This window comes from Bacidia gigantensis (assembly GCF_019456465.1).
Source record: "Bacidia gigantensis strain McMullin 20006 chromosome Unknown contig_180, whole genome shotgun sequence".
NCBI classification, from domain to species: domain Eukaryota; kingdom Fungi; phylum Ascomycota; class Lecanoromycetes; order Lecanorales; family Ramalinaceae; genus Bacidia; species Bacidia gigantensis.
In genome coordinates this window covers 1,470,081-1,481,324 of record NW_025408596.1, presented here as the reverse complement: position 1 = coordinate 1,481,324, position 11,244 = coordinate 1,470,081, and the positions used below count along the sequence as shown (strand labels likewise).

The 11,244-nt window shown below is 49.4% G+C and overlaps 4 protein-coding genes across 4 annotated transcripts; 2 read left to right on the top strand and 2 right to left on the bottom strand.

The window, feature by feature from the left end:
* Positions 1–370: 370 nt before the first annotated feature.
* On the bottom strand, positions 371–1,212 carry CDC4 (SCF ubiquitin ligase complex subunit cdc4; the record flags this gene model as incomplete). The annotated part of the gene is made up of 5 exons (XM_044811890.1): positions 371–399; positions 453–545; positions 609–749; positions 830–983; positions 1,210–1,212. The coding sequence occupies 5 exons, from the start codon at positions 1,210–1,212 to the stop codon at positions 371–373; spliced, it is 420 nt and encodes a 139-aa protein (XP_044671023.1).
* A 1,446-nt stretch (positions 1,213–2,658) lies between these two features.
* On the top strand, positions 2,659–3,753 carry KY384_003371 (uncharacterized protein; the record flags this gene model as incomplete). The annotated part of the gene is made up of 1 exon (XM_044811889.1): positions 2,659–3,753. The coding sequence occupies one exon, from the start codon at positions 2,659–2,661 to the stop codon at positions 3,751–3,753; it is 1,095 nt and encodes a 364-aa protein (XP_044671022.1).
* Positions 3,754–5,702: 1,949 nt separating this feature from the next.
* Positions 5,703–7,500, top strand: KY384_003370 (uncharacterized protein; the record flags this gene model as incomplete). Its single annotated transcript, XM_044811888.1, has 2 exons — positions 5,703–6,081; positions 6,137–7,500. The coding sequence occupies 2 exons, from the start codon at positions 5,703–5,705 to the stop codon at positions 7,498–7,500; spliced, it is 1,743 nt and encodes a 580-aa protein (XP_044671021.1).
* A 2,560-nt stretch (positions 7,501–10,060) lies between these two features.
* Positions 10,061–10,786, bottom strand: KY384_003369 (uncharacterized protein; the record flags this gene model as incomplete). Its single annotated transcript, XM_044811887.1, has 1 exon — positions 10,061–10,786. The coding sequence occupies one exon, from the start codon at positions 10,784–10,786 to the stop codon at positions 10,061–10,063; it is 726 nt and encodes a 241-aa protein (XP_044671020.1).
* Between the last annotated feature and the right edge of the window lie 458 nt (positions 10,787–11,244).

Sequence of the window (11,244 nt, the reverse complement as noted above, 5' to 3'; positions counted from 1 at the left end):
AGGCGAATATTGGATACGGGCATAGAGGTCTATTGGTTATTGGATACAGATGATGTGAGAAAGGACAGTTCAGCCCACAGCGCTGGGGGAACTGAGGTTCATTGCGGCTGCAATTCGGATGATGAACGAATGGCGCCCGCATGCTATGTGATTTCCAGGGAAATCGAAGGAAGAAAGGGCCAATGACTGGGCAACACGAGGACAACGCATGGGGAGAGGCCAATCAGTGGGAGCATCCCAGCTCCATATGCAGTGCTCTTTACATGAAGAGGCTTCCCAGCCCACGCGACGTCCTATTTAGTTCCTGAATCCGTCACATCATGAACGCCATAACCGATGTTGATTGTGAAAGAAAGTGAAGAGGCGATGATCAATTCGCTAGAATAGTGCGGACGAGGTCTGCTAATTGTCAGCGATTTCATTTCGTGGGCAGCAAAAGAGTATAAATATACCGGTGTAATTGATTTCTCCACTGCTCGTGTCTACTGCCTTGAGTAGTTCGTCCACCTCTTCATCGCTCATTTTCTCGCCGAGATTTGTAAGTACTGGAGAACAAGTGCGTTAGTCTCGTCACCCTTTTTGCAAACTTGACGTCAATGTGGACCCACTGTATCTCAATTGGCCCACACCAATGAAGCCCGTCATATCCTTGTCAAATACCTGAAAGCCACGGCAGTACTCTTCCGGCTCGCCTGGATCTCTGAAACCGCCTGGTCTGTTGAGTACTTTTTGAAATGACTCGAAATCAACTGCCAGAAAAGGTGCTGATTAGCTTCAATAATTCCTCCAGCTGCTTCATACAGCATCTCTTGCGGGTCCTGATACATACAATCCCCACCCATACTCTTCTCCAAATCCTGAATCTCAGCGAGTGTAGGATTTTGTCCGCACGCTCTTAGCAGATCTCCCAGGGAGGAGAGAGCGACGCGACCGTTCCCACGCTTGTCGAAGAGGGCGAAGGCTTCTTTGTAGTTTGTGGAGGCCTACATGGTGGTGCGATGTTAGAGACATTGCGCTTTGTTGGGCGCGGAGAAAATGAGCGTGATTAGGTGTGAGGTAGTTTGTATCCTCCTCGCTTATGGGAGGAAGTCTCTCCATTGAGAAATTGATGTGTTTCCTCTTGTGCAATTTTGAGAACCTGGCAGGGAGGATGCGCTGCAATTTGGAGCGAATGGGAAAGGGATAAGTGGGGGACGAGGGGGAACTGACCATGCTTCGGATATGCAAAAGATTCTGGATCGAACAACAGTAGTCTCTTGAGAGTCGGATGTAATACTTGCGAATGTTACTATTTGAGGATTGCGATTGCTGTGTAGGTTAGGAATGTCTTCGTCGTTGAGGTAACTTTGTTTACTCCGGCTTTAGATATTTCCTTTCGAGCTTAACCCCGGGTCTTGGCGCTCAGCGGGCCGCCCTGAGCGATTCGTTCAATCGGACACCACGACTTTGCACGATATCGTGAATGTTAACGATTCAGGGATTACAAACAAAATCCCTGCGTCATCGACCATGCACTCATGCATCATGACTGCAATGTTGCCTCGTTGTCACCAGCCTTGCTGTTGTGATTGCATGACTCGTTATTCTATGCCTCGTCCCCACTGAACAACATCATACTAATAAATATCTTTTCATACTTGAAGAAAAATGTTATGATTCGAAGAGTACTACAAGTGTGCTCCCAACTCTTCACACACTCGCAGCATACTCGGTCTCCGAAGAGGCGCTCGAATCTATCTAGGAAAGGGTCTTCCCTTACAGGTCAGAATGTCTCAGGAAGATCATTGTATAGTACAGTGATCAACACTGACCTGTAATTTCCGGGTGTTCCAACGCCTTTTCTAGGCTTTGAGGGCTGGAGGTTTGGCCTGTATTTGCCGGCGCGAAGCCGCTAGACCCTTAGACCCGGTCGACTAATCGTTTGCTCAAAGGAGCACATGCCGGCAGTGAGAGACGCTCGAGCGTTCATAGAGACCTTTGCCAGCGGACAGCTTTGGATACTTTTATTGCAGGCAAAGGTGTTCATCCTTGCTCTTGCAAACAGTGGTCCATGCGAGGGCGACGTTAGAATACTGATATCCTGCATATTTCCTTCCGGCAATAAGGCAGGTTCATGACATGTGGCCTCTGTTGGATGATCAACCTGTCCATGTTGCTTCTGAGTACTATAATTGTCACTTGTTAGTAGTGAGTCTCTATGTCCATCGCCCCAGTTGCTTTACCTCTTCTTTTCGTATTCTGGCATTGGGTCATTCGTTCTTAGTAGGGACGGATAGACCTTGAGATGGCTCAACATCACACCCACGTTGGTCTTGTAGGAGCTGGCATTGGCGGACTAGCAACGGCTATAGCCCTTCGGCGGTCGGGGGCAAATGTCACTGTCCTGGAAGCAGCTTCAGAGCTAGGCGAGGCAAGCAATTAATCAGTATTCATTGATCTTGCCAGTCTGATCATGGACCACAGATTGGAGCGGGCATTCAAATGGTTTGCAACCATTGATGGCGAGGAGCTGCAAAGCCCGACTGATCGGAGAAGACACCTAATGTAAGCCGCTTGCTTCAAGCATGGGGCGTCGCAGACGTGATCGGAAACGACCTCGTGTGTGTGGACGAGCTCAATCTGCGCACTAAGGATGGATCGAAGATCGGATACACACCAATGAAACGTGTAGAAGAGACAACTGGCCATCCTTGGTGGGTAGTTCACCGCGCACATCTGCACGCCGGACTTGTCGAGGTAGCGATCAAAGAGGGTGCAGATATCATCATCGGTTCTACAGTCACGCGACTTGACCATGAAAGCGGTCATCAAGTGCTAGTGGAGACATCGAAGGGCAAGATATACCACTTCGACCTCCTGATCGGTAGCGACGGTATCAAGTCTATCGTCCGCAAGACCCTCTTTCCAGACGTCAAACCCACACCACCGACTACGAACTGCGCCTATCGTGCTTTAATTCCCTATACGCAGGTTCAAAAAGACCCTGTCGCCTGTACTCTGGTCAAAAGACCAACAATGGAGGTCTGGATGACTGAGAATGCCTACATCATCTCCTACCCCATCTCCGATGGCACGCAACTCAACTTGGTCCTCTCGCACCACCGTCCTCATCCTGTAGCCTCAGTCGAAGAGGTGGACATGGATGAATTCCGTGCTACGTATCAAGACTTCGATCCTAGAATCAAGCGAATAGTCGACATGGTGCCCTCTGCTAAACGATGGCCTTTACTAGTCACCGGCCCCCTCGACACATGGAGCAACCCCAACAAGAAGGTCGTCCTGATTGGCGACGCCGCGCACAGTATGGTGAATCACATGGCACAAGGCGCAGCCACGAGTATGGAAGACGGCGCTTTCCTTGCCAAATGTGTCGGCGAAGTCGTCAAGGGAAACATGAACCTACGAGAAGCAGTTGCCTTGTATGAGAAAGAACGCATGCCTAGGGCGTACGAGAAACAACAGATTAGCTTCTTGAATGGTCAATTTTGGCAGTTGCCTGAGGGTCCGGAGCAAGAGGCTAGAGACCGGGCGATGAAGCCTGAGCTAGAAGGCAGGCCGTTCATCAGAAGTCCGAATCTATATGGTGACCCGAGTACAGTATTAGAGGTGTATGGGTATGATGCTGAAAGGCACGCTGAAGAGGCAATTCGGCGTTGGAAGACGGGGAAGGAGGAGAGAAATGAGAGGACGGGTGTGACAAAGAGGCTGGAGGATAAGCATTTCAATTGGTTTAAGCCAAAGGCCAACTTATAGGCCACGACATAGCTAAGTGTACAATTAACGCTGTCTACATTGACCCATTTCTCTTCTATGCTATAGAGCATTCATACCCTCCCTTGATCTCATCAGAGGGCATCTCTCACACGTGACTACCCATACCCCGTCTTCGAGCCCATCATTCCATCCACGCCTTTCCTCTGCGCCCTCACCACTACTCACTCATCTCCCCATCCCCTGCCTCTTCCTCCTCCCGTTCCCTCCTCTCAGCCTCCCGACTCGCCCCCACAACTCTGAGCCCATCCATAACGCCCCCCACAAACCCCCTAACCTCACACAACTCCATCCCACTGATCCCCGTCAAATGCGTCTCTTTCCCTCCATCCAGCACGCCTATCCCAGTCCGAATCTTCGCCATCCTCACCTCTCTCACATCCCGTATCAACCTCGTCACTTGCTCCGCGTGCGGGATATCGTCGCTCGCGTTCGTGAGAAGCATATGGCTTAGGGGGAGGAAGAAGTGCGGGAGGCGGTCTGTATTTATGCTTGTGGATGACGAGGCGGTGGCTGTGGCGACGGAGGTGGGAATGAAGGGCGGAGAGAGTGGCGTGCTATTAGGATGTGGAGAGGGGAGGGGAGGGGCGGGAGAGAAGCGTTCGCTTGTTTTCTCCCACTCGAGGACTTCGGCTAAGGATGTGGGATTGAGCCAGGGGGCGCGACGATGTTGGCGCGGCGCTGCTTTTTGAGGAGGAGAGCGAGCCAGAGGGGTATGTTGGCGCGCTGGGGGGGGATGAGGGGAGGGATGGGGCCCTTTGGGCGGGGTTAGTCTGCTTTGTAGAACAAAGACCGCGGGATAGCAATAGGGTTTCCAAATAGAGGTAACGTTTCATGTTAAGGGAGAAACATACTCCGAGTAATTTCAGTCCTTCAAGACGCTGACGAGGAATTATTGTCACGAGCTCCATTTCACAAAGGAAGGCCGTTTCTGGTGGGGTGAGGCCCACGGGGAGTGGGAGGGCCATCGTCGAGGCGATGATAGAGACGTGTAATGCATGAAGACAATTGAGAGGCGAATGTGTAGGTTTAGTGTGGGTGCTTTGAAGAGTGCGACTTCATTTTGCTTGCTCAGCGCTATTCAATTGATAGATGAGTGTCCTGTGCCAAAGAAAGCTTGTTGCTACGGCAAGGACGGGCCGCTCCCTCAATGCTTGACTTTCCCCACACGAACTTCATCTCTTCGCCACCTCTTGCCTTGAGAATGGACTGGATGTCCAATATTATTATTGGGTCTCGGTTCACTTGTGGCCGGAGGTTACATGTCACGGCTGTACTTCCTGTAATGAGTGCTATCCGAGTGACAAGCAGTGCAGCATCGAGCTCGTACTCATTCCTACAGCCTTAAGCAATAGGGACCTTTTCGGTTACATTCGAAGCGCGAGGAACGAGGAACGAGCTATCAGCCTAATTGTCACTAACTGCGCTTAGATCTTGCAGCGGTGAGCCTCATGGGACTACAAACCCCGACACTGTTACCTGACTCAGCGCCTACCATAATCCTAAGCTAGCACCCACGGTTAGTAGCGGCCGTTAGCTTCGTGCTTTCTACCCTGTTTGGGTAATATATTGTGGTTTTTGCGCGACGATGTGCTCTTTATGTTTTCAATTCGTTGGTTTAATTGAGAATGTTTCATCGTCACATTTCAGCTTTGCGCGGATGAGTCAAGGAAATCGCTTTCAGCTCCTCGTAGGAAGAGAGCCATCAATAGAGTCACGCGGAAAGTAATCGAGGGCTTTCCCTGCCAATGACTAGAGGTCACGGGGATCACCGAACAGCAATGGCGGTGAATGTACTTAGACTCTCTGGCAAGGCTGGTAATGGTTCCAACGGTACAATACATAAGATGTAGGTTCCTCTCTGCTTTGAAGTCAAGACAAGCTTTCAATCACCCTGCACAATCAAGGAAGACTACTGTCCATCTTTCAAAATGAGATTGGAACTTTCATACTTTGTTGCTTTGCAATATTTTTCCTTTGCAGTCGCCTCTAATCTAGTCAAGACTTCACAAGTCAGTTACGTCAGTGTGACAGCCAACGGAGTGGAAAGCTTTCTTGGAATTCCATTTGCAGAAAGCGTCAGCGGCGAAAAAAGATTTACCAGGCCAACGCCAAAGAAGTGGTCTCAAGGGCACACTTTCAACGCCACACAACCAGGGCCAGCATGTCCCCAGGCAAAAGTGCCGGTGCAAGACTTCATTTTCCAAAACGTGACAAATGCAAAAGAAGATTGTTTAAACCTACGCGTGGATAGACCAGCGAACGTTAGCGCTGGTGCAAAGCTACCTGTCATGGTATACATTTATGGAGGTGAGCTATTAAGAAGTACACATAGGATCAGCGGATTGCACCCTAACAACCGCAGGCGGAGATTCGATCGGTCAGGCCTACGATCAGCTTTACAGCCCCCAAGGCATCGTGCTCGGGTCTGCAGGAATCAACAAACCTGTGATATATGTCGCCATGAATTATCGACTCAACATCTTCGGCTTCGCAGCCTCTGCGGCCCTCAGCGCAGAAGGCAACACTAATCTGGGCTTACGTGACCAACGATTGGCTCTCGAATGGGTCCAGCAGAATATCGCCTATTTTGGAGGAGATCCTGAGAATGTGACAATCTTTGGTGAATCAGACGGCGCAACTGGCGTTGGCCTACAGTGCACTGCGTTTGGTGGAAAAGGAGGTCCAGTTCCTTTCCATAGGATGATCTTGGAATCCGGCGCTCCAGCTGCAGACCCTCTTGCTGCCTCCGATTTTGTTGCGAACAACACGGCAGAGGTTGCGAAAGATGTAGGATGCCTCTCTTCGGACAGTGCACAGACCCTGGCATGTTTACGTCGGGTTCCTTATGACAAACTGCTGAACGCAACGTTGACACATGACTCCAGCCTCACTGCATTCGGCTTTGATGTTTTCATAGGTAATGCCGGTGATGATTTCATTCCTGCGGCACCTTCGGAACTTGTTCGTTCTGGTCGATTTTGCCGAAATGTACCGCTCATCATAGGATGGAACCTGAACGACGCCTCTTTATTCACAGACTCAAGTCTGACCGACTCAACTGTTGCATCATATTTCCGCGAAAGCTTTCCCGGCCTCACGAACGATACACTGGCGAAGATGCTATCCCTCTATCCAGCGTCCGAATTCACAACTATGCCCGGAAGCAACGCCAGTGCAGGTTATTATCGTGCCTCCCGCATTGAACGTGATATCGAGTTCGTCTGCCCTGCATTACAATTTGCTCTGGCAGCCTCACATTATTCCAATGCAAAGGCTTTCGTTTACCAATTGGAACAAACGCCGCTCGAAAACTTCTTCGCAGAGTCTAATAATTCAAATTACGGAGTCTCTCATTTCAGCGACATCTTTTACGTCTTCAACGAAGTACAAGGATTCTCTGCAGTTGGCCCCACACAAAGCGACATCGATCTTGGAACGCGCGTGAGCGGGAGCTGGGAACTCTTCGCCAACAATGGCGTCCCAGGAAATAGCCAGCTTAGCAAGCAGAATGCTAGTTTGGCTGATTGGCCAGCTGCTTTCACTCCGACAGATGTGGGCACCTGTGAGCTGGGCGATGTTTCGCAGCTGGAAGTATTCGCTATTGGAGGTAGCCATGAGGGCCCTGTCATGGTGAAAGATAGCACGACCCACCAGGGCTTAGACAAACTATTGGAGCGTTGTGCCTTTTTGACCACACCGGAATTCTTTGCGCAGATAGCGACTTAGATCAGGTTGGTCCCAGGGCAGAATTCCGAATTTGTCGGATCTTTTATACGCTCTGGACTCCCGGAAGAAACGAAGTTGTTCACTTGAGATTGAAAGGCTGGATGAGCAAGTCATTGTGATTCGGCTGATTTCTTTGGTAGACGTGTCCAATATCACCATCTGCATACATATACATTACACTGCTAATGCTCATCATCGTCGCCTGCACAAATCAAAATGACTAACAATGCGTCTCAGAATTCTCAAAAAACAGCTCTTCACTCTTCTTCCACTTCTCCTGATGACAAGTCCACAGCACAACCATGTAAGTTGACCATTGCACCTCCACCCCAGTCAAACTGTCAGCTGCACTTTGGAACGTCCGACTAGCCTGATCGCTGATATCTCTCCTGTCCGCATGATTCTGCTTCGACCGTTTCACGATCGTGTTCAATCCCAGATCTTTGCACGTGGTGTCCCCTAGATTAAAGCAGTGCTTGGAATGTCTGAAATGCTGGTCCGTCAGGCATTTCATCGCTTCCACGTCATCTTCGGCCAGAAGGTGGCGGCTGGACTCTCGGGGCGCGTGATAGCAGGCTTGCCATTTCTGTCCTTCGGTCGAGATGCCGAAACGAGCGCGGCAGGAGAGATACCAATCTTGCTCTTCTTTGCACTTCCTTAATGCCAAGTAGGGGTGGAGACTGAGGCAGCTTTTGAATTTCTCGAAGTATTCACTGCAGCAGGTTACGATGTTGGAATCCTCGGCTAAGGCTTCCACGCATGTGGGATCTTCGCATGGATTCGGCTCCGTGTAGTTGGGAGGGTTGTAGGGAAGATTATGTGGAGGAATTATGGCGTCGGAGCCGGCGAGTGTGAAGGAGATAAGAGCGAGGAAGGAGAAGAGGACACTTCAGCTGTCAGTCAAAGAGTATCAGAATGGATGATGGGAACATGCCAGAAGAGATGCATGGTGCCGTTAGATTTCAGGGCTGTGATCTTTATTGTATATGTTTATATATATATATATATATGTGTGTGTGTGTGTGTGTGGAGGGATGAGACCTGGGTGGAAAACCTGGACAATCAAGACCCAAGGAGAACGTATAGAGAGAAGCACGGTTAGAGAAGAGACCCAGAAATGAGAAAATCTGAACAAGAGGAAATTCGGATGAGAGATGATTGAAGAAGGAGAGATGAAGAAGGGAAAACAACTCTCTTTATACCCTTCTCCCGCCATCCTGATTTCAATTGACTTCTCGATCAAGGTGGAAGCTTTGGTGGATACAAGCAAGTGGAGTCACCAAAAAGGAGCGCGTGACATACGCCACCAAACACAAGGGTACGAAACCATTTGAAGGAAGAAGAACGAAGCTCCACAGCTTCTGGTTTAGACTTGAGGGAGAAAGGGTACGGCGGTGAGGAATTTCATACGTTGACGATTGGGAATCGTTGATTTTGCAGAATGTGTAGACTAGGAGGTGGACCATGGACAACAGTGACGAGAATTATTGCTCAGCTTTTTCGGGCTCCCAGAAATTGAAACCTAAAGGCCTCATGGTTTACCAGCAGTTTATGCAAGAATCTGGATAAGTTTGCTTTTAGTGAATGAATATTTTGTACGCAGAAACGCCATGTCTTGCAACCTAGTACGGAAGGGGTGGTGTACATTTCTCATATATATTTAAACCTTCTTGATATCATTAGACGTCTCAAACGAAATCGGTGGTCATCACAAGGTATTACGGAATCTTTGCGGTCATATCACTCTACAAAGCACCTATGTGGAGCTTGAAAAGTTTAGCTTTACCATTGTGTAGCCACCCGTGCCAAGCTTAAGTACCATTGGTTGCCATAGGAAAGCGCTCTGTGACTCTTTTAAACCAATTCGATGCTGCTCTCTTAGGCACGTGAAGCGTTGCGTGTCTTGATTCACTCTGGAGGTCTCAATTGGCCCATATTCTTGTATCTGAGATCTTCAACAGGCTTGTTTCGTTCTGGCCACTCCAGCCACTCTCCCAAACCGAAATTTGATCAGTATGTATAGTCAACGAAGTGTGATGAAGGCAGAAAGAAAAGGGCCGTCAGAGGCGATGGTTGACATGTTTGGTGAAGTCACAAGCCTCGTGAGATCGACTTGAAAACCAAGAAATCCTTTTTTACTCTCTCACTTCGATAATCGCGATGGGATTTGATTTAGCGCTATTGATGGCTTTCCATGACGATACTAGGGGCTCACATAGCTACCTTCCTGCTAACGGACTCAGGCTTCTAGGTCGCAATAGAGACGTGAGGCGGGAAAGGCAGAGTAGTGAGCACACATTCACATACTTGGGTCACCTCACCCCAGACTCCAGAGGGATCTCTCGAGGCAAGAAGTCATGAGCCTTTGAGGAAATGAAATGCCATGCCCATTTCTATCTCTAATTTTCAGTCGAGTGTCCTCACTTCATACAAGAACAAGGATGTATGCTGCATGGACCAGGAAAAAAACCAAAGCAAATGAATCCTGAGGTCTCCCTACGGAGATGGGATGGTGAAATCCAACGCGCCCATAGTCATACTCTATCTCATCAAGCGCATCTCAAGTCTTGTCACGGGCATTGTCCCTTGTTCCTTGTTCCATTCCGGGAAGATTCGCAAGAATCTCGGCTACTTCAAGGTCATCGAAGGCCAGATTGGTACGTTCGCTGTCATCAGTTCGATCTGTGCCTCGCCTTAATAATGCTTCTGGCGCATCAATAACAATATCAGGGATGCCCATTGCTTCTGATGAATGTCCCTGCGATGCTTTGATCGCGGTTGCGGTTGCGGTTGTCAGAGCCAGATCAGTGTTGTCGCTGCTTGGAAGAAGATCGTTCCGAGCGTCGTCATTCGTTAGATATGCGTCAAAGTCGAAAATTTCATCGGGGAACGCTTCTTTAGATTGGCGCGTTCTCCGCTTCTCTAGGTGGTAGTCTGCTAGGGTGATAGCGCGCTCATTTGGGCTCTCATCGTCTTTTGCAAAGATCGTGTAAGCAGGCCGGTGTGGTTGCAAGTCTGCGAGGAAATCATCCCCGTCGATATCCCCTATCAGATATTGAGGGCGTTCAGCCTTGGTCGAAATGTCTGAGGTGCTGCTGCTGACTTGCGCGTTGTCTACTCTGTCCCCATGTTGGCCTTGGTTTGAACGACTTTTGGTTCTGAGTCGTGATTCTTTGCGCCTCGCTTTGCGCTCATCTTGAGAAAGCTTATGACCCTGGCGGCGGAGTCCTTGCGCCTTTGCTCGAGGGGAGGAAGACAAAATATCGAGGACAAGTGTTGCAGACATTTACGAATTGAATGAATCTCAAACTCAACGAGGATTGCGGATGTCCCGCGACGCAGGTGCAATTCTCAGCCTGATCGGTTGCCAATGGCGAAGTGAGTGAGGCGAAGCAAAGTGGGGGTTCATCAAATGCATTATCAAATGCTGAGGCTCCAAGGAGTCTGACGTTTGAATCAAGGAGTAGTACGTTGTCGACACCCCACTTTACTACTCAAGTCCGAAGACAAAAGCCCCCATCTACGCTATACATCACGTGATTTGTCTCTTGTCTGCCTAATTGAGCAATAGTCTGGAGGCTGGGAGGAGGTTGGGAATAAGGTGGCGGGTAATTATAGGTATATGGTACAAGCTGCCCCCGGCCTGTCAGCTTTACAAGAGGGACTTTTGGGGCCACCCCCAGCATTCCCTCCAATGATGCCATCACCAAGCATCTTCGATATGAGCTTGACTGTTTGGATTTC